Source organism: Bos mutus, chromosome 8, assembly GCF_027580195.1.
Source record: "Bos mutus isolate GX-2022 chromosome 8, NWIPB_WYAK_1.1, whole genome shotgun sequence".
Taxonomy (NCBI): domain Eukaryota; kingdom Metazoa; phylum Chordata; class Mammalia; order Artiodactyla; family Bovidae; genus Bos; species Bos mutus.
The window spans coordinates 52,101,710-52,125,325 of NC_091624.1; the positions used below are offsets into that span (position 1 = coordinate 52,101,710).

General features: G+C 42.0%; 2 protein-coding genes across 2 annotated transcripts in view; one reads left to right on the forward strand and one right to left on the reverse strand.

Moving 5' to 3' along the window:
* The first annotated feature begins 256 nt into the window (after positions 1 to 256).
* On the forward strand, positions 257 to 1,432 carry LOC102287779 (olfactory receptor 2S2). The gene has a single exon (XM_005909968.2). The coding sequence runs from the start codon at positions 257 to 259 to the stop codon at positions 1,214 to 1,216; it is 960 nt and encodes a 319-aa protein (XP_005910030.2). The 3' UTR covers positions 1,217 to 1,432.
* A 9,274-nt stretch (positions 1,433 to 10,706) lies between these two features.
* The window catches only part of HRCT1 (histidine rich carboxyl terminus 1), a 32,820-nt gene continuing 19,910 nt past the window's right edge, over positions 10,707 to 23,616 (reverse strand). Inside the window, exon 2 of the mRNA XM_014483036.2 lies at positions 10,707 to 10,996. The gene's annotated coding sequence lies outside the window, so the exon portion shown is untranslated. The remainder of the gene's footprint in view (positions 10,997 to 23,616) is intronic.

The following is a 23,616-nucleotide window of genomic DNA, read 5'->3' on the forward strand; positions in this document are numbered from 1 at the left end:
CCTTAGTTGCCCTGAGGCATGTGGGATCTTCCTGGATCAGGGAGAGAACCCATGTCTTCTGCATTGGCAGGTGGATTTCTATCCACTGGACCACCACGGAAGCCCAACCCTACTGTCTCTTTCAGTTGTTTTCTCTAACACACATATGCTCTCCTATTACGCAGCAGGACTGGCCTCGTACCAGATAGCTGAGGTTCTTTTCAGGAAAGCCTGATGTGATACTTTTGTAATGTGCTGATGACAGAGGGAATATCACATGGAAAAACCTAATCAGACCTCCCCCCTGGTGGGGTTCATTCTCCTGGGCCTGTCAGCCCACCCAAAGCTAGAGAAAACGTTCTTTGTGCTCATCCTGCTTATGTACCTGGTAATCCTGCTGGGCAATGGGGTCCTCATCCTGGTGACCATCCTTGACTCCTGCCTGCACATGCCCATGTACTTCTTCTTGGAGAACCTCTCCTTCCTGGATATCTGCTACACAACCTCCTCAGTCCCACTGGTCCTGGATAGCTTCCTGACCCCCCAGAAAACCATCTCCTTCTCAGCCTGTGCCGTGCAGATGTTCCTCTCCTTTTCCATGGCGGGAACAGAGTGTGTGCTCCTGAGCATGATGGCGTTTGATCGCTACGTGGCCATCTGCAACCCCCTGAGGTACTCTGTGGTCATGAGCAAGGCTGTCTATGTGCCCATGGCTGCTGGCTCCTGGGCTATTGGTGGTGTTGCTTCTCTGGTTCACACATCCTTGGTAATTCAGCTGCCCTTCTGTGGGGCCAATATCATCAACCACTTCACCTGTGAGATCCTGGCTGTCCTGAAGTTGGCTTGTGCTGACATCTCCATCAGTGTGATCAGCATGGAGGTGACCAATGTGATCTTCCTGGGGGTCCCAGTTCTGTTCATCTCTGTCTCTTATGTCTTCATCATTGCTACCATCCTGAGGATCCCCTCCGCTGAGGGGAAGAAAAAGGCTTTCTCCACTTGCTCTGCCCACCTCACTGTGGTGATAATATTCTATGGGACCTTATTTTTCATGTATGGAAAGCCCAAGTCTAAGGACTCTCAGGGTGCAGACAAAGAGGACCTTGCAGACAAGCTCATTCCCCTCTTCTACGGGGTGGTGATCCCCATGCTCAACCCCATCATCTACAGCCTGAGGAACAATGACGTGAAGGCTGCTGTGCGGAACCTGGTGAGTCAGAAATGCTTCAGGAGATGATGTAGGAGAAGTCTTCTGTGGTTCTCACCCCCATGGAGGAAAGGATTTCACTCATTACAGCTGCCATTCAAAAGCCAACAAGTCAACTTAACTGGAGTGATCTCTTGCCCTAAGGTCTATTTTCAGGGAATGTTTACCTTTTCAGAGTTTATCTGTGGGGTTTTGGCCACATGTCTGACACGCAACAGATGCCAGACAACAAATCCTCTAACTGAATGATGAAGACATTCTGAACACGTGCTAAAACCAAGGAGACAGGGACCATTAGAGCAAGCCTAACGGTCCATGCTGTGTCTAAACTGCAGATTAGTACAGAGAGGTGCGATGGCTCTCACAGCAGCTTTGTCACCCCTGTTGGAATCATCAGGAGAGTCGGAGGAACAAGGAGGAAATGGACATTTCATCTGGGGCTCCTGTATATTACATTCAGTTTGCCTGAAGTGCTCAGAAGAGACAAAAGTTCACCACATATAAAGCCTCTGGGTGGAAATAATCTATTTTGATTAAATGAATTTCTTTTTAGCTATGAGAAAATTGAGACCTTTTTTTTTTCTTGATGGACTGCCCATTTTGAAACACTGATAGTAAATTAAATTGAAGAAGGAGTATAGGGTTTGAATTTGATCTTCATCACTTACAGTAATTCTGAATAGAAAAGGTAGTATTCTATTACATAATGAATAAGACATTCTAAAAAAAAAAAGATGATAGGCAGATAGATAGATAAAGAAAGAGATAGTGGCTAAATATGTTTGAAGACTTTGGGATGGTAGGTTAAATTCTGACAAGTTTCTTTGCTCCAGGAATTCTCAGAGATTTTAATATACTAATGTATACTGTGAATGTCTAAGAGATATAAAGTCTACAGCACTTCCTGAGTCTCCCTGCTGCTGCTGCTGCTAAGTCACGTCAGTCATGTCCGACTCTGTGCAACCCCACAGATGGCAGCCCACCGGGCTCCCCTGTCCCTCTGATTCTCCAGGCAAGAACACTGGAGTGGGTTGCCATTTCCTTCTCCAGTGAATGAAAGTGAAAAGTGAAAGTGAAGTCGCTCAGTGTCTGACTCTTCCTGACCCCATGGACTGTAGCCTACCAGGCTCCTCCATCTATGGAATTTCCCAGGCAAGAGTACTGGAGTGGGTTGCCATTGCCTTCTCTGAGTCTCCATCAGTTCAGTTCAGTCGCTCAGTCGTGTCCGACTCTTTGTGACCCCATGAACTGCAGCATGCCAGGCCTCCCTGTCCATCACCAACTCCTAGAGTTCACCCAAACTCATGTCCATCGAGTCGGTGATGCCATCCAGCCATCTCATCCTCTGTCGTCCCCTTCTCTTCCTGCCCCCAATCCCTCCCAGCATCAGAGTCTTTTCCAATGAGTCAACTCTTCGCATGAGGTGGCCAAAGTACTGGAGTTTCAGCTTTAGCATCATTCCTTCCAAAGAACATCTCTATAGTTTAACACAATAAAACCAGGAAGCACTTTCTTACTTATGACCTTGGGCAGGTTGCTTAACACCTTTCAGCTTATTTCTTCATGAAAACATCACCACTTTATTTTACATGGAATACATAAGATACCATAAATAAATTCTTTGTAAATAGTAAGCGTCATAGAAATGTAAGATATTGTTAGAAGTATGAATGCAGTATAATGTGCCATATGGAACAAAGCAAGATATAGTTCCTATCCAAAACAGACACAGAAGATGGATGAGACATTCAAGATGGCAGTAAGTGAATAGAAGCAGTTTTATGACAAGTTATATAAAGTTCTGAGAATATTGGAAAACTTAAAAAGAAAATTTAGAAAGAAAACCCAACTTTGCATATATAGAAGATCTTGGAAATGTTTACTTCAAATGATATTTAAGTTTTTTATATTTATTAAAATTGAATTGTATAAAATAGGGATGCACATTTTGTGAATAAAATTTCACTATCTTGTTAGTCTGTCAAGTTTCTGATTTCTGCTATGTCCCAGCGAAAAACAAAACAAAACAAAAAAAAACCTTGCTATTGCGAACATACAAGAGCGACATCTAGCGGCCATACAAGCAAACTTCAGATACTTGGGGAGTCGCATAATAGGTCTTCTTGTTCAACCCCATGCTTCACAATCAAATCCTAATCCATCTGCTCTACTTTATGAGAACAAGCAGCTGCTGAGGCTCAAAAGCTGTGGGAAATTCTAAGGCTATATTAGGATCCTAAAAGTTGGAAGTGGTGCAGGAATTTTACTCCTCTGTATAAGGAGATCCTGGAGACAAGCATCAGGGTGTTGGGGCAGAAAGGGACGAAACTCCGTGGTTGTCTTAAGAGAGTCAGGCTGGGCGATTCTTGGACCACACAGGGGCAGGGCTATGGCTTCCATGTCAGGGTCTCTGCAAGAGCCCAAGGGAGCCCAGGGGTTTTTCTGGCCCAGAGCAGAGAATGCCCCAGGTTTTACTCACCTCTGCAGGGGTGAGTAATAGGGGCCTATTAAAGTACTCACAGTGGCCAGTGTCTCACACTCTAATACACACATGAGGACTACAGTGTCTGCCCCACTCCCAGGATGTGGCTGCCTAAAGAGTGCCAGCAGCAGGGCACCCAGCAGGCAGACAGAGGCGCACACAGAACCTAGAGAAACAAGATTCCTGATGTAAGTGAACTGCCAGAGGAACAAAAACATTCCAAGAGCACTCTAGGGGGTCAACTCCAGCACAAAAAGTCTTTCTGATAAGACGGCAGATTGAACACTTGTAACACGGTGAAGTTAGAGAAGGAAAAACATGATATGATGCAATTTGAGGAGAATGCAAGGTCAGAGGAAGGTTTGGAGGGGAAGGAAGAGGGAGGTGCTGAATAAGAAAGACTTAAAAATGTTCAGAGTAGGAAATGCCAGGATTTGAATCCAACTTTGTCTAACTCCAAAGTCCATGCCTTTTGGCTCCAGCAGCACTTACCGAGGCCAGCATAGACCCTGCTAACGTTCAAGAGGTTTCAGGGAAACGGAGAGGTGAGCAAGCAGGTACCCATGAATTATCCTGGTCTTTCTCCCAGAAGGGGAAACACACACCTCATATCTCTCAAGTCTGGCTGAAAGAAAATAGGAGAGATTTTAGGCCCAGAACCCTGGCAAAAAGACTAGGTGTGGCAGTTTTGGGTCTATACCACACTTCATAAAGACTCAGCTCACTGTTACCAAGTATGAGACCCCTGTAAAGAGATTTGAGTTGCTGCCACTCCCTGATCTCTCCCTTCTCAGCCACACACTTACCCCAACAATGACAGGTCAGTAATAACTTGCTGGTGAATTTAACTCAGATGACCATTATATCTACTACTGCGGGCAGGAATCCCTCAGAAGAAATGGAGTGGCCATCATGGTCAACAAAAGAGTCCGAAATGCAGTACTTGGATGCAATCTCAAAAATAACAGAATGATCTCTGTTTGTTTCCAAGGCAAACCATTCAATATCACAGTAATCCAAGTCTATGCCCCAGCCAGTAATGCTGAAGAAGCTGAAGTTGAACGGTTCTATGAAGACCTACAAGACCCTTTAGAACTAACACCCAAAAAAGATATCCTTTTCATTATAGGGGACTGGAATGCAAAAGTAGGAAGTCAAGAAACACCTGGAGTAACAGGCAATTTGGCCTTGGAATACGGAATGAAGCAGGGCAAAGACTAATAGAGTTTTGCCAAGAAAATGCACTGGTCATAACAAACACCCTCTTCCAACAACACAAGAGAAGACTCTATACATGAACATCACCAGATGGTCAACACCAAAATCAGATTGATTGTATTCTTTGCAGCCAAAGATGGAGAAGCTCTATTCAGTCAGCAAAAACAAGACCAGGAGCTGACTGTGGCTCAGACCATGAACTCCTTATTGCCAAATTCAGACTTAAATTGAAGAAAGTAGGGAAAACCACTAGACCATTCAGCTATGACCTAAATCAAATCCCTTATGATTATACAGTGGAAGTGAGAAATAGATTTAAGGGCCTAGATCTGATAGATAGAGTGCCGGATGAACTATGGAATGAGGTTCGTGACATTGTACAGGAGACAGGGATCAAGACCATTCCCATAGAAAAGAAATGCAAAAAAGCAAAATGGCTGTCTGGGGAGGGCTTACAAATAGCTGTGAAAAGAAGAGAAGGGAAAAGCAAAGGAGAAAAGGAAAGATATAAGCATCTGAATGCAGAGTTCCAAAGAATAGCAAGAAGAGATAAGAAAGCCTTCTTCAGCAATCAATGCAAAGAAATAGAGGAAAACAACAGAATGGGAAAGACTAGGGATCTCTTCAAGAAAATCAGAGATACCAAAGGAACATTTCATGTAAAGATGAGCTCGATAAAGGACAGAAATGGTATGGACCTAACAAGCAGAAGATATTAAGAAGAGATGGCAAGAATACACAGAAGAACTGTACAAAAAAGATCTTCACGACCCAGATAATCACAATGGTGTGATCACTGACCTAGAGCCAGACATCCTGGAATGTGAAGTCAAGTGGGCCTTAGAAAGCATCACTATGAACAAAGCTAGTGGAGGTGATGGAATTCCAGTTCAACTATTCCAAATCCTGAAAGATGATGCTGTGAAAGTGCTACACTCAATATGCCAGCAAATTTGGAAAACTCAGCAGTGGCCACAGGACTGGAAAAGGTCAGTTTTCATTCCAATCCCAAAGGAAGGCAATTCCAAAGAATGCTCAAACTACCGCACAATTGCACTCATCTCACATGCTAGTGAAGTAATGCTCAAAATTCTCCAAGCCAGGCTTCAGCAATATGTGAACCGTGAACTTCCCGATATTCAAGCTGGTTTTAGAAAAGGCAGAGGAACCAGAGATCAAATTGCCAACATCCGCTGGATCATAGAAAAAGCAAGAGAGTTCCAGAAAAACATCTATTTCTGCTTTATTGACTATGCCAAAGCCTTTGACTGTGTGGATCACAATAAACTGTGGAAAATTCTGAAAGAGATGGGAATACCAGAACAGCTGATCTGCCTCTTGAGAAATTTGTACGCAGGTCAGGCAGCAGCAGTTAGAACTGGACATGGAACAACAGACTGGTTCCAAATAGGAAAAGGAGTTCATCAAGGCTGTGTATTGTCACCCTGTTTATTTAACTTATATGCAGAGTACATCATGAGAAACGCTGGACTGGAAGAAACACAAGCTGGAATCAAGATTGCCAGGAGAAATATCAATAACCTCAGATATGCAGATGACACCACCCTTATGGCAGAAAGTGAAGAGGAACTCAAAAGCCTCTTGATGAAAGTGAAAGTGGAGAGTGAAAAAGTTGGTTTAAAGCTCAACATTCAGAAAACTAAGATCATGGCATCTGGTCCCATCACTTCATGGGAAATAGATGGGGAAACAGTGAAAACAATGTCAGACTTTATTTTTCTGGGCTCCAAAATCACTGCAGGTGGTGACTGCAGCCATGAAATTAAAAGACACTTACTCCTTGGAAGGAAAGTTATGACCAACCTAGATAGCATGTTCAAAAGCAGAGACATTACTTTGCCAACAAAGGTTCGTCTAGTCAAGGCTATGGTTTTTCCTGTGGTCATGTATGGATGTGAGAGTTGGACTGTGAAGAAAGCTGAGCGCTGAAGAATTGATGCTTTTGAACTGTGGTGTTGGAGAAGACTCTTGAGAGTCCCTTGGACTGCAAGGAGATCCAACCAGTCTATTCTAAAGGAGATCAGCCCTGGGATTTCTTTGGAAGGAATGATGCTAAAGCTGAAACTCCAATACTTTGGCCACCTCATACGAAGAGTTGACTCATTGGAAAAGACTCTGATGCTGGGAGGGATTGGGGACAGGAAGAGAAGGGGACGACAGAGAATGAGATGGCTGGATGGCATCGCTGACTCGATGGACATGAGTCTCAGTGATCTCCGGGAGTTGGTGATGGATAGGGAGGCCTGGCGTGCTGCGATTCATGGGGTTGCAAAGAGTCGGAAACAACTGAGCGACTGATCTGATCTGATTATGGCTTTGAAGGTTATACCACTTTACAGACAGTGACTCCTTTAATTTAAAAAAAAAATTTTTTTTTTCAGAATAACCATGTTTTTACCCAGAGAAGTATACTATAGGAAGTAATATTTTGAGGTTTTGGTTTCAGGCAAAGACACTTGCCATCAAGTGTCATCAACTTCTTATTACTGTGATGAGTAACTTATAACTCAGCACAGTGGTATCTAGCTGGAGAGTATCAGATGGAACAGCTAGGAACTGCCTGACACATAGGGGTGAACCTGAAATGCATCGCCAAGTGAGACCGATGAAAAGGCAGTAAGTACCTCCTGAGACTCCAGTGGGCTGGGCACACGCATTGTTCTTTTTGTTTTGAAGCGCTGGTGTATTTATTTTTATTTTGCCCTAGACATATATTTTGTGATATGACTTTATAGTACAGTTTGAATGCACAATTACTATGAACTTCCAAAATGTTGAAATATTGTTGAATAGGGCAGGAAGAAGACTGCACCTTCCAAAGAATCCCTTCTCACCCCAGCCCCACCACCATCAAGTCTTTCTTCCTCCCTTGGAAAGTACTGTAAACTTCATTATACTACCTTTTACATACAAACTCTATTTGCTTTCTAACTGCTGTTTATTGCATAAAACTGCTTTCACTGTTAAACTAATATATTCTTCTATCTGTGAATATTGTTAGGGTATCCTGGGTCAGGATGAAACATATCCTAATTTTTCATATTAAAATGAATAGATGGAGAAGAAAATGGCAACCCACTCCAGTATTCTTGCCTGGGAAATCCCATGGACAAAGGAGCCTGGTGGACTATAGTCCATGGGGCCACAAAAGAGTTGGGCATGACTTAGTGGCTAAACAAGTCAAAGTAACAACAACAACAGAATAATATCAATAGAAAAAAATTCTATCTATTGGCCTTTTTCCCTTAGCAGTGTTTTTCAGAAACAAATTGACATCTTTAAGCAAAGGATAGGTATATATTTTACATCAGCAATGCTCTCTGAAGAAAAAAACTATAGTCATATTACCTCACAGAGCCCATGACTATTCTCTTCGGAACCAACTGAAACAGCCAGAAAATTTAAATTCTTGAGACATTCACTGGACCTGTCCCTGTTCTTATCCTGTTGGGTTTGTTATCCTAAGGACCAAGGTTTGGCCTCTTACCCCTGAGAGGAAATGGCTAGAGACCTGCTGAATAAGGCCCATGAAGAATCAAGTGAACATCAAGATAAGGTTTTGTATCAATGAGGATTCAGTTCAGTTCAGTTCAGTTCAGTCTCTCAGTCATGTCCGACTCTTTGCAACCCCATGAATCGCAGCACGCCAGGCCTCCCTGTCCATCACCAACTCCTAGAGTTCACTCAGACTTACATCCATCGAGTCGGTGATGCCATCCAGCCATCTCATCCTTTGTCGTCCCCTTCTCTTCCTGTCCCCAATCCCTCCCAGCATCAGAGTCTTTTCCAATGAGTCAACTCTTCGCATGAGTTGGCCAAAGTACTGGAGTTTCAGCTTTAGCATCATTCCTTCCAAAGAACACCCAGGGCTGATCTCCTTCAGAATGGACTGGTTGGATCTCCTTGCAAGTCCAAGGGACTCTCAAGAGTCTTCTCCAACACCACAGTTCAAAAGCATCAATTCTTCAGCACTCAGCTTTCTTCATAGTCCAACTCTCACATCCATACATGACTACTGGAAAAACCATAGCCTTGACTAGATGGACCTTTGTTGGCAAAGTAATGTCTCTGCTTTTGAACATGCTATCTAGGTTGGTCATAAATTTCCTTCCAAGGAGTAAGTGTCTTTTAATTTCATGGCTGCAGTCACAACCTGCAGTGATTTTGGAGCCCAGAAAAATAAAGTCTGACACTGTTTTCACTGTTTCTCCATCTATTTCCCATGAAGTGATGGGACCAGATGCCATGATCTTAGTTTTCTGAATGTTGAGCTTTAAACCAACTTTTTCACTCTCCCCTTTCACTTTCATCAAGAGGCTTTTTAGTTCCTCTTCACTTTCTGCCATAAGGGTGGTGTCATCTGCATATCTGAGGTTATTGATCAATGAGGATTAGGTTTAATCAAATATAGCAGAGCATCACATTAGCAATGCTCACACAAGGCGGCAGTTCCTTTCTGTCCTGTGAAAAGACCTGCAGGGCAGGTAACCCAGGAATACTGTGGGATCTCTATTCCTCAAAGATTCCAGGGACTTGAGCTCCTTCTAGTTTACTGCTTTCCTATCCCAGTGGTGTTGTCCTCATAGTCCAAGAAGGCAGCTAGAGCTCCAGCTCTCACACCACACCACACAGTGGTGGGACGGAAAGAATGACAAAGAAGAAGGGAGGGTGATGGTTAATTTTTTGTGTCAACTTGACTGGCCCTGGAATGCTCAAATTAAATACTGTTTCTATATGTGTCTGTGAGAGTGTTTCCCAATGAGATTAGCATTTCCGTTTGTGAACTTGATAAAGCAGACGACCCTTCCCAATGAGGGTCAGCATCATTGACTATGTTGAGGGTGTGACTAGAACAGAAGGTGGAGGAAGGAGGAATTCACTGAGATGTCTCATCTCATCTCCTGCCTCAAACTGGGATTTTCGGTATCAGTTTCCCTGGATCTCAGGTCTTTGGATACAGACCGAGTCTCCAAGATCTGCATACAGCATATTGTGGGACTTCCCAGACTCCATACTTGTGTAAGCCAATTCCTCATAATAAATTCTGCTTCTCTGGAGAATTCTGAATAATACAGGGTGCAAGGGCACATGCCAGCTGTCCTATAAGAAACGTTTCTAGGGCTTCCCTGGTGGCTCAGTAGTAAAGAATCCGCCTGCCAGTGTGGGAGACATGGGTTCAATCCCTAGTCTGGGAAGATTCCACATGCCTTGGAGCAACTAAGCCCGTGCACCACAACTATTAAGCCTGTACTCTAGAGCCCAGGAGCCACAACTACTGAAGCCCGTGCACCCCAGAATCCATGCTCTGCAACAAGAGACACCACTGCACTGAGAAGCCTGCATACCACAGCTAAAGACTAGCTCCCCCCGCTCTCTGAAACTAGAGAAAAGACCACACAGCAACCTAGACCCAGCACAGCCAGACATATATAAATAAATAAAATTATATTAAAAAAGAAAGGTCTCTAGAGACTGTCATGCTTCAATTCTATTTGCAACCCATTAACCATAACTTAATCATGTGGCTGTAGTTAACTGCAGGAGATGCTGAGAAATACATCCTCAATTCTGGGCAAACATCTGACCTAGTTAAAAATGGGGGATTCTTTGATTTTTGAAAGAAGGAATGTCATTGTTGTTGTTCGGTCATTAAGTCATGTCTGACTCTTTGTGACCCCATGGGCTACAGCACACCAGGTTCCTCTGTCCTCCACTATCTCCCAGAGTTTGCTCAAATTCACGTCCACTAAGCTGATGATGCTAATCATCTCATCCTCTGCTGCCCCTTTCTCCTCCTACCTTCAATCTTTCCCAGCATCAGGGTCTTTTCCAATAAGTCAGCTCTCCACATCAGATGGCCAAAGTACTGGAGCTTCAGCATAAGTCTTTCCAATGAATATTCAGGGTTGATTTCCTTCAGGATTGACTGGTTTGATCTCTGTGTAGTCCAAAGGACTCTGAAGAGTCTTCTCTAGCACCACAATTCAAAAGCATCAGTTCTTCAGTGCTCAGCCTTCTTTATGGCCCAACTCTCACATCCATACATGAGTACTGGAGAAGCCAATAGCTTTAACTGCACGGACTTTTGTCTGCAAAGTAACATATTTGATTTTTATTAATAATACGCTGTCTAGGTTTATCATGGAGAAGGCAATGGCAACCCACTCCAATACTCTTGCCTGGAAAATCCCATGGATGGAGGAGCCTGGTAGGCTGCAGTCCATAGGGTCGTGAAGAGTCAGACACAACTGAGCGACTTCACTTTCACTTTTCACTTTCATGCATTGGAGAAGGAAATGGCAACCCACTCCAATACTCTTGCCTGGAAAATCCCATGGATGGAGGAGCCTGGTAGGCTGCAGTCCATAGGGTCGTGAAGAGTCGGACATAACTGAGCGACTTCACTTTCACTTTTCACTTTCATGCATTGGAGAAGGAAATGGCAACCCACTCCAATACTCTTGCCTGGAGAATCCCAGGGACATAGGAGCCTAGTGGGCTGCCGTCTATGGGGTCGCACAGAGTCGGACACGACTGAAGTGACTTAGCAGCAGCAGCAGCAGCAGGTTTATCATAGCTTTCCTTCCAAGGAGCAAGCATCTTTTGCTTTTCATGGCTGCAGTTACCATCCACGGTGATTTTGGAGCCCCCTCAAAAGTAAAAACCTGTTACTGCTTCCACTTTTTCTCCTTCTAAACAGTTTTGACCACAAAGTCCTCATAATTCTAATTCTGCACTGTATTGCTTTAAACGTAAAAGCTGCCATTTACTCCCAGAAAGCTCTTTGTCAATCGAAATTTAGTTGCATTGGGAAAAAAATAAGAGTTAACAAAATAGTTTCTTAAAAATTAAATCTCCATATGTATCTGTTTCCCAGCCTGTCTCACAATCATCAGGACAATGCCAGATCATGTTAAATTAGCTATTATACGTCTTTAAACTACGGGCAATACACATCAAGTTTAGCTAATATGGCATTACAAATTTCTTCATCAAGTCATCAACACATTCTTCACTTTTAATTCTCACTCAGTTTCATCAGAGATGGACCTGGGTAACATAACTATGATTCGGATTATGTGTACATCTAAAATAATAAATAATACGTTTGGATGTGGAGTCAGGTCCTTTGAGTGGATCCAGATAATTAAAATGTCTTTTACCTTTTGGGACATGCTCCCAACAAGTATGATAGTAAAGCTTCACTTTGTGTTTCTTGGAGAATATGAAATGTATTTATAATAGTTATCACAATTCTCTCTCCCAGCATCTAGGCTGCCTAAGAGCTCATCATGTGTTGTACCACATCAAGCATACAGCCAGATGACCTACAGTCTTATAACAAAGGCAGCATGCTCGCTTCATACCCTTATTTGTAAACTAGAGATCAACAGCAATGACAGACATATATGTTTATGTTTCAATTTGGGTCCAAAAGGACCATCATGGAATTCCCATACTATTAATCCCCCAAAGAAATTCCAATGAGAAAAATCATGCAGGTACCAATGGAAGGACACTGGCTGCTATGATACAGACAGGGACACGGAGCAAACTCACTATAGCTGAAACCGTAAGGATTCTCAGAAAAACCCACACACAACTAAGAACTGCCTTTCCTCATAACTCTGTCAGCCCTTTTCAAGGACAAATTTCCTTCCTTGGAGCCATTCAGTTTACCCCAAAACAAAGATCATCTGCAGGTTTTGTTTTTATAAACCTCACCTTCATCTCTGTCCAAGGAGACAATCTATGCAAAGTTTCCCTTCTCCCTATACTGCACTCTAACTAAATGTCTCTGCATACACTCTGATTCTCTAATAATTTTCCTGTGTAAGAGCATAAAGACCACTTTAGAACAGAATTGATTCTCCCACTAATGAAACACTTCACTGTTCTACTTCACAGACTCTTGCAAACAGTCCTCAAAGTGCACAACTGAATGTTCTGGCAGAAAATCCCCAGTCGCAAGAGGTATCTGGGCCTAATGATATAATCAAACCAATTTCACCAAACTCAAGGGCATACAAGGAGGCTGCAGGGACTACAGAGAGGTGTCTGAGGCTGGTTCACCATCCATTTGAAAATACTGAGAACTGATAACATTTTGACCCATCCACAGGTGTTAAATGCCTATAGTTACGACCCACAGATCTTGCTAAAGGCTCCTACTCTACGCAGATTTACAGTCCAGATTTAGTTTAGCCTATAACTCTAAAGGATCTCACTAGTTTCTCACAAATGCTCACCTCTAAGGGAACATAAAGTTCTCATCAGAAGTCTTAGGTGACTTCATCTTCCTAGACTACAAGCGGGGAGTACTTGGGGGCCAACTTCTGATCCTGTTGGTTAATCACAGGCTTCAGCATCTGAGTAACGTGGACTTGGAAAGTACCAAGCCCTTCAAAACCTGGCTGAGGTTGCCCACACTGGGATCTGACCTGTCAGATAGGAAGATGCTGTATTTTGACTGTAGGTGTAAAGAAATGGCCCTTGGCCTACATGCATTTGGAAAGGATGCCCACGAGACTTCACCGGTATTTCTGTCATGTTGCTCCACCAGGTGATCCAGGAACCCACTTCTTTCTTTTTGCTCCACTCTCCCCATGTTGTTATCGTCACCCAACTGATCAAAGCTGGTTTATCTCTTCAATTCAAACGTTCCAGCCAAAATAAACGGGGACAGAGAGGGCATGGACAGTTTCTTTCTCAAGGACTTGACCTGGAACTTGAAAACATTTCCACTCAATCCCACGTGGCCACCCAGATACAAAGAATGGTAGGAAATAGAGTGTCCAGCCAGGAAGTCAGAGCTTAGTTAAAATTTAGGAGTTTCTATTTATTGAAAGGGGAAATGAAAAATGTATATTGAAAGATTATTGGTCTCTGCTGCAATGACATTTATTTAATGACTGCAAGAGCATGACTAGTGGTTGACTAGATGACTGGGAAAGCTGCTGATAAGCTACTAAGTCGCTTCAGTCATGTCCGACTCTGTGCGACCCCGTAGACAGCAGCCCACCAGGCTCCCCCATCCCTGGGATTCTCCAGGCAAGAACACTGGAGTGGGTTGCCATTTCCTTCTCCAATGCATAAAAGTGAAAAGTGAAAGTGAAGTCGCTCAGTCGTGTCCGACTCTAGCAACCCCATGGACTGCAGCCTATCAGGCTCCTCTGTCCATGGGATTTTCCAGGCAAGAACACTGGAGTGGGGTGCCATCACCTTCTCCGGACTGGGAATGCTAGGGGAAGGAATTTGATCACTTTGAGGGGAATTGGTTACTTTAGGGGAAGTTATTAGCTTTAGGCCTAATTAGGCTTGAGGAAAAGAAGACTATTGAGTATGTCTGGATTGACAGTGACTGTATTTGGTGAGACTAAATTAGTTGATTAGATAAGAATTTTGATAAGATATATAACTCCCAGTTTAATACCAAAATGCAAAGTTATATTTGGTCATTGTGAGAAGTAATCTTTTTGGTTTGCCAAATTTTAAAACTCTGAAGTGAAAATTGGTTATACTTATTCAAAAAATAAAAGTATTCAATTCTCTCTCCTGCTTTTCCTTGTGCACTGGACATTCGTGTCAACACTCATTCCATCTGAGGTCCATTTGGTCTCTTAAAAGCTAGCTACAAATAGCTCTCAATAGCTCCTCTGGGCAGACACCAAAGAAGTAAATCTGATTCTAAGTAAAAATCTAGTAGCTTGCGAATATTTTCACCAGTTAGGAATTACAGGAATTTAGCCATAGAATTTGAAAATAAATTGAAGTCTCTTTTTAGCCATTTTTTGTTTTTAGTAGAGACCAAGATCCCATTCATTGCAAAATGTTTTCCTAGACATGAATGCCTGTGTTTGATCCAGGAATAATAAATGATTTACTGTTACCCAGCAGCAAGGTGGGGTGGGATTCCTGGTACCTTTTTTTTTTTAAGCAAAGGAAAAAACAACTGAGCAGAAATTTGTTCTTTCAATAGCTTTTTGTGGAAATGTAGAGAGACTAGGGGACTTTTTAAATCCCTTATTGCAACATTTACAAATATGGTTACACAAAGCCAGCAGGAATGCTGTTTTAAGTCACTACAATTTATCTGACCCTGACTTTGCCATTAGGGGCATTAACTCACAAGACATCTTCAGCTTTTTAACTTTATCTTAACGAGTTCTGAGTTCAAATGTTTTCTTTTTTAAATATAAATATTTGCTTTTGTGAAAACTAATTTGAAATTCTTGAGCGTTGCCTTGAGTACGCACAGAAAATATCAGTTTTGGTGGGAGTTGCTGGGAAATCCAGTGTTGGGATTTAAACCAGCTAATGTGTTGTAAGTCTTTATCTCTCATTGTAAAATTGTTCACAATATAGAAGAAAATTTAAACTTCTTTTTAAGCAAAAGCTTGATGCTAGGCATCACAAAAGAAAAGTTCATCTCATTTAAGAAGTGCTCTAAACCAGCAATTCTCCAACATTTTGTCTGGAAGGTTAGCAGAAATTAAGACTAATAATAGCTTTAGATATTGATGTGGATAGAGCGAAATAAATACTCATATTCTATTGGTGCTAATGTAAATTAGATCAATTTTTTATATAAAGCTATAGTATTAAGTAGACAGGAGAACAAGAAGAAAGAATAAAGAAATGAAAATCCAACCATCCTCCAAGGAAGAAAACCTTGAGAGGCCTAAAGGTCAAACACCCTGTTTGACTGGTGGAGTGCTTACCTATTGATGCGAGTTACCAGATTTAGCAAATAAAAGTACAGAATGAAAGTCAAAGTCACTCAGTTGTGTCAGACTCTTTGTGACCCCATGGACTATACAATCCATGGAATTCTCCAGGCCAGAATACTGGAGTGGGTAGTCTTTCCCTTCTCCAGGGGATCTTCCCAACCCAAGGATCAAACCCAGGTCTCCTGCATTGCAGGCAGATTCCTTACCAGCTAAGCCACAAGGGAAACCCAAGAGTACTGGAGTGGGTAGCCTATCCCTTCTCCAGGGGGTCTTACAGACCCAGGAATCCAACCTGGGTCTCCTGCACTGTAGGCAGATTCTTTACCAACTGAGCTATCAGGGAAGCCCAAAGGTACAGAATGGTCAATTGAATTTGAATTTCAGATAAACAATGAACACATTTTTTAGTGTACAGATATCAACATACCCTGGACTGCGTCTGGTATGTCCACTAGAATCACCTTTGCCGCAAGCGTTACCCCCACCTCCCGCATTGGCCGTAAGGCAGTTTGACAGTAAAAGATAAAATAACGAAAAATAAAAGGGGAACGAACATTTAAAAGGACATAATGAAACATGAGGAATGAATAGCAAAATTAAAAGGACTTTATTACAAAATATTTGAATATACTTAAAATGTGTGTAGATTTCATGGCAATAATGCTCAAATAACTGATTTTATTTGCACATTATACCTAAGCCCTTGTCCTCAGAATCTTTCGTTCATAGTATTTTATGGCACCCACCCCCCCACCCCCGCTCCCTGGCCGCCGCCGCTGCTGCCCCCGTCTCCCTTTGTTTTGCTTGTTGATTCCTCTTCTTGTTCAACATCATGCTTTTAATTTTTTGCTTTCTTCTTTTGTTAAGAGAAGGTCAGTTCCCAGAAACAGACTCACGGATAGAAAACAGACCTGTGGTTGTCAAGGGTATAGGGAGGGTTGGATTGGAAATTTGGGATTAGCAGATGCAAACTATTATATATACAATAAATGAACAATAAGGTCCTACGTATAGCCCAGAGAACTATATTTCAATATCTTTTAATAAACCATAGTGGAAAAGATTAGGAATATCTATCTATACATGTATCTGAATCACTTCACTGTACACTGGAAGCTAACATAACATTGTAAATCAACTATACTTCAATAAGAATAAATTTAAGAGAGGTATCAGTTTGCAAATACTATGAGGCATATTTGTAAACAAGCTTTGTATTGCATTATGAAAGCTTCTCCATTGTTGTTTGTTCTTGGCACATCGTCACATCTGTTGATAGACCTTCCAAAGTTCTGTGGGAAATGTGGGTTCAACTCTATGCCTTTAAGGCTGTCCCAGGCCTCTTTCCCTGCCATCCCAGTATGTTTCAAAACAGGAAGCCGACTATGGCCGCAGATCATCCTTATCTGTCAGCTCCACAAAGCCATCAATAATGTCACTGACTGCAATGCTAACACATTTCAACCAGTTAAACCAAAAACTGTCAACCCATTATTTCCTCTTTCATGCAAAATTGCTTTAGAGCCAATTAGTTATGTGGCAAAAATATCGCGGTGAAAATGCTTGCAGCAAAGATATCTACAGCAGAACTGCTTCACGAAAAAGGATCTTTGGGACATACTTAAACTTTGGAAAGCATTCTCTGTTTATCTGAAATTGCAATTTTACCAGCAACCTATGTTTTATCTAGCAGCCCAAATTTAATATAAAACCCTGAGAAGAAAGGAAAGATTTACCTTGGATTGTGGTTAAAAACCCTGCCTTCAGTCTCCTCTTTTATGTTGTCCCTTCCTCCAGGGACTATCCCTGCCAACCGTTTATCACAGGAGTTGCACAGGAATTTTTAAAATAAAAATTATCCATCCAACAGAATATTATTCTTAAAAAGGAAAAAAATCCTGAGGCATGCTGCAACACTGATGACCCCTGAAGACATTCTAAGTGAAATAAGCCAGTCACCAAAAGACAAATAGTGTATGATTCCACTTATATGAGGTACTTCGAGTATTGAAGTTCATAGAGACAGCAAGTAGAGTGGTGGTTGCCAGGGACTGGGGGATGGGGATGGGAACGTAGTGGTTAACTGGTACAGAGTTACAGTGTGGGAAAATGCAAACAGTTCTAGGGGTGGATAGTAATCATGGTTTCAGGACAATGGGAAGGTACTTAATGCTACTGAACTGTACACTTTGAAATCATAAAAATTATGTTGTGTATATTTTACCATGGTAAAAAATATCAGTGTAGTTTCATAAGTGAAAATTGAGACTTTCATAATAGGTAATGCAAATAAAAATGGAAAATAACATTAAAATATAAATAAGGGAATTAGAAACTAACTTTTATTCTTGAAGAATAAACACACATTCTTTTCAAGATGGAAGAAAAAAATCTATCCTTTTAGTCTCCTCAGATAGCAAATTTAGATTTCCTTTTATCTTTAGATTTACAAAATAAAAATAACAAATCAATAAAAATTATCATAGAAAACAAGCCTTGCCATGAGATAGCTTTTACCCAAACAGTTAAGTAGGACAAGTTCCATAAGCCCCTATGTCATCACCTTCCCTAAGAACCAGACCATAAACATCAGGTGAGAGCCATTCCATATGGCTGAAATCCCTGTGCTGGGCACCCTCCACCCACACTCCAATTGCTCTTCTACAGTCATCTTCCATCCTAGTGCTCATTACCTAGAATTCCAATCCCTTTGGCCAAATCTCAGGAGCTTTTCAACGTTGGAAAAAAAAGCAGATAAAATGATAAAGCAGCAATTCATTAGCAATTCTAAGAATATCCCATTATGATCTAGGATGGAGGTTGCAATTTTGTTCATAAGATTAAACATCTCCTCCTTGCCTTCACTGGTTTTCATATTCTATTGCCTTTAAAGATAACTGCCAATACTCAATTACCTCTAAAATGTCAGCCCCCATGGAAATAATCTAATTCTTGCAGGGTTCCCTAGGTACCGATCCCACCACATGTGTCTCTAATCCAAAGAAAGCACCACGGGCTTAGAGCTGAGGACTTTATGGGTCCTCTGACTGGGGTCTTCCAGGATGCCAGCCCTCCAGGGAACTCATCCTTATTTAGTGATCTGGTCACCTCCTCCACATCAAGCAAACAGCCTGAGTGACAAGCAACACTGCAGTGAATGTAGCAAGGAAGACCCTGCCTCCATGGGGCTAGGGCCAAGAGGAGAAGATGAACACTGAAGGAGCCAGTGTAAGTATGGTGAGTGCCATGAAGGACGGTAATCCAGGACAGGCTGCCTAACCTAGCCTGGGGTGATAGTGGACAGGGAAGACTCCTCTAGCAAGAGACAGGATGAAGGAATCGAAGTTATAGCTCCTCCTGGAAAAGAACCTTCCAATGGGATGCCCTGACTTGGGAGGTATGTAGACAGCAGAGCTTGAGTGGAAGATGCTGTGGAGAATGGCCCCCACCCTGGATGGGCTGGAAACAGGTGAAGTAACATTGTCATAAAGAGCACAGGCTATAGAGACAAACAGTCCTGGGTTCTGTCTTCAGCTCTATCACTTAACTGCAGAAATGAATGCAAGTTGCTTCACTACCATGTAGCTGATATTCCCTTAGTATATCATGTATGTATTATTATGCCACAAAGTCTCTGTCTCTTTCTGTGCTTCAACTTGTGTTGCAAAAGGCGAACTCCTGTTATCCCAGCTTGGTATGGTGAGTCTAACTCATGCCAAAAGGGAGACTTGGTGTGTGATGAGCCCTACTAAAGGAGTAAGGAGAGGGGAAATCCTGCCACATAAAAATGGAGTTAATGCCAACTGCACAGGTAGGACAGATAGAAGGTGCACAATAAATATTTGTTGGGTGGAACTGATGAACAAAATTAGTAAAAAGGCACCAAGCTCAGTGCCTGAGGAATTGTGAATTTTCAATAACTACAACTATACAATAAGTATTAGTATCAGATATGTGCTGAGATCTCTCCCATCTAACTACCAAAGCGCTAAGGCATGAATGAGTCAGGATTGGGCCCACACCCGGCGGACGACTGAGCCCACTTCCTTGGGGCACAAAACAGGGTACCCAGAGGAGATGCTGTGCTCATGAAACCCGTCCCTCTTCAGTTACCTTCTCCCACTAACTCTGCACTCGTGGGAAGGCAGGACATCTTCCCTAGAGCCTTGGGGTTCCCATCTCACATTCCAGTCTTTGAATTGCCTCTGGAATCAGCCCCTTTGCTGGCATAATAGTTATATCTTCACATTCACTCCAAGAGGGAAACAGGCTGAATTCTTACCCACATTCTGAAGGTAAGAAACCTGAGGCTCAGAGGAAGAAGCCTTCCTGCTTAAAAGGTGAGCTCAGAAGTGACCCAAATCCTTAGCTCTGATCCTCAGGCCAAAGTTAGTTCTTTTCATTTACCCTATTTCTTTTTCATTATTTTCAATCCAAAGATGGTTTTTTTTTTTTCAGAGCACAAAATGACACGTGGCCTTTGTAGCAAGTTTAGCTGAAATCAAAGCAGTATAAGAAGGAATTTGATCTCCTTATAGTTAACTGTTCTAAAAAGTTTGAAATAATTTCCTTCTGTTCAGTCATCCTTACACATAAATATTTTTATGATTGAGATTATATTGTATGTACACATTTATATCTTACAATTCACTGAATTTTATATCAAAACCGTCTCTACTATGTTACCGCAAATGCTTTGTTGACATGCTTAAATATGAGTAATTGTCCACTTTCTGTTTCCATGAATATACCACAGTTATTGAGGATGCCATTTATTAGTAGATAATGACTTTGCTAACAATGTTTCTCTTGTAAATAACTCTAAGATGAAAATCTTTGTTGAGGAAACTTGATCCACTTTTTTTAAAAGAATTTTTTTGGCTGCACTGCAGGGCATGTAGGATCTAGCTCCTGACCAGGGAGCAAATCCACATCCCCTCTATTGGCAGCACAGAGTTTTAATCCCCGGACCACCCGGAAAGTCCCCTGATCCACTTTTTTTAATGATTTCCTTAGGACTGAGTTCTAGAAGGGGACTGCTGGTTCAGCAGCTATCATCTGATATCTGATGCTGTCACCAGCAGGAAGTGCTGAAGGAAAGCCCTCTCCAGTCAATACAACTGTCATTCAGAAGCGAAGTAACTTCTAAATAAGTAAAATTCAGCAGAAAAGCGTAATTTTTAGCTTTTCAAAATATGCTTTGTATGTCTTGGAACATGTTGGTTTTATATGACAGCTTCACAGGATCTTTTTAGGAATGTCTGTAATCTTAACTTTGTAGCAACCAGGCTCCTGGAAGACATAGAACGTGATTTATTGCTCCCACAGATGAAAGTGTTTATTACTAACACAGGGCACAGTAGAGCACTTAATACATAGTAGGGCTCAATAAATGTTTGTTGAATGAATGAATGAGGTAGAAAGCTTTCAGTGTGAAGAACCTGTTTTACATTCACTTTGACTTATTACAGAGAAGGACAAAGGAAAGGTCATTCTCTGCAACTTGAACTACCATTGAGAGGGAATGAACTATAAGGACTTCATAAAGTGTAAACCACCAAACAAATACAGATTATGATCACTAATGTGACGTCGTGCTAGATGCTGTGTGCTCTGTAAAATGGGCAGGACGTAGTCCCTGCTCATGTGAATAAAGTCATCAGCCAGCTGAGATGCTCACGGAAAGCTCTTGACCAAGAGGAACACTTTATTGCAGGTACACTAAACTTATGAGGATATTGAGACCTTTATTTAGAGAAAGCATTTAAGGTAGTAACCATTTCTGTTTTTAGAACTTTGAAAGTTAATGTTGTTTTCAAACAATAATAAAAATTAGTATTTATTAAAACGTTGCTTTACATGGAAAAAATGAGTACTTTGTCAGTAGAGTTGCTCAGTTGTGTCCGACTCTTTGTGACCCCCTGGACTGTAGTCTGCCAGGCTTCTCCATCCATGGAATTCTCCAGGCAAGAATACTGGGGTGGGTAACCATTCTCTTTTCCAGGGGCAACCCAGGGATTGAACATGGGTCTCCTGCATTGCAGGCAGATTCTTCTCCGTTTGAGCCAACAGGGAAGCCCCAGTAAAGTTTAATTTACTGACTCAGCAGTGGCCACAGGACTGTAGAAGGTCAGTTTTCATTCCAATGCCAAAGAATGCTCAAACTACCGCACAATTGCACACATCTCACATGCTAGTAAAGTAATGCTCAAAATTCTCCAAGCCAGGCTTCAACAGTACATGAACCACGAACTTCCAGACGTTCAAGCTGGATTTAGAAAAGGCAGAGGAACCAGAGATCAAATTGCCAACGTCTGCTGGATCATGGAAAAAGCAAGAGAGTTCCAGAAAAACATCTACTTCTGCTTTATTGACTATACCAAAGCCTTTGACTGTGTGGATCACAACAAACTGTGGAAAATTCTTAAAGAGCTGGGAATACCAGACCACCTGACCTTCCTCTTGAGAAATCTGTATGCAGGTCAGGAAGCAACAGTTAGAACTGGACATAGAACAGACTGGTTCCAAATAGGAAAGGAGTATGTCAAGGCTGTATACTGTCACCCTGCTTATTTAACTTCTATGCAGAGTACATCATGAGAAATGCTGGGCTGGAGGAAGCACAAGTTGGAATCAAGATTGCCGGGAGAAATATCAATAACCTCAGATATGCAGATAACACCACCCTTATGGCAGAAAGTGAAGAACTAAAGAGCCTCTTGATAAAAGTGAAAGAGGAGAGTGAAAAAGCTGACTTAAAGCTCAACATTCAGAAAACTAAGATCATGGCATCCAGTCCCATCACTTCATGGCAAATAGATGGAGAAACAGTGGAAACAGTGAGAGACTTTATTTTGGGGGGGCTCCAAAATCATTGCAGATGGTGACTGCAGCCATGAAATTAAAAGATGCTTGCTCCTTGGAAGAAAAGTTAAAAAAAGAAAAAATCTAGACCGCATATTAAAAAGCAGAGACATTAGTTTGCCAACAAAGCTAGGTAAAGCTATGGTTTTTCCAGTAGTCATGTATGGATGTGAGAGTTGGCCTATAAAGAAAGCTTAGCGCTGAAGAATTGATGCTTTTGAACTGTGGTGTTGGAGAAGACTCTTGAAAGTCCCTTGAACTGCAAGGAGATCAAACCAGTCCATCCTAAAGGAAATCAGTCCTGAATATTCATTGGAGGGACTGATGCTGAAGCTGAAATTGCAATACTTTGGCCACCTGATGTGAAGAACTAACTCATTTGAAAAGACCCTGATGCTGGGAAAGATTGAAGGCAGGAGGAGAAGGGGACGACAGAGGATGAGATGGTTGGATGGCATTACCGACTCAGTGGATATGAATTTGAGTAAACTCCAGGAGTTGGCGATGGACAGGGAGGCCTGGCGTGCTGCAGTCCATGGGGTCGCAAAAGAGTCAGACAGGACTGAGAGACTGCACAGAACTGAAAGAAAGTAGATCCCATTTCTGGATTCTCTATTTGCACGGAAATTATTTATCTGCTGTAAGTACCGGAGAGGGCAATGGCAACTCACTCCAGTACTCTTGCCTGGGGAATCCCATGGAAGGAGGAGCCTGGTGGGCTGCAGTCCGTGGGGTCGCGAAGAGTCGGACACCATTGATGCGACTTAGCAGCAGCGGTAGTAGCTGCTATAAATACACAAGAGTGCCATCTAGTGGCCACTAGGATGAACTACAGCTCCTTGAAAGGTCAAGTCGGAGAAAGTTTGAGAGTCATTTCATCCATCTTGCGGGTTACCAGATTTCCAGATTTCACAGAAATTTTATTTATTTTTAATGGCGACTTACATGGAGTTGTTGAGGTTTTCTATTTTTTGTTGAGTTATGATGTTAAACAACAACAATAACAACTATTATCTACTATTTAACAACAAGAAGATAGATCAAACATAGTCTCAGAATAAATGAAATGTACTTCAAATTGCAAATTTAAAATGTACCACACTGTCTTTTCTTTC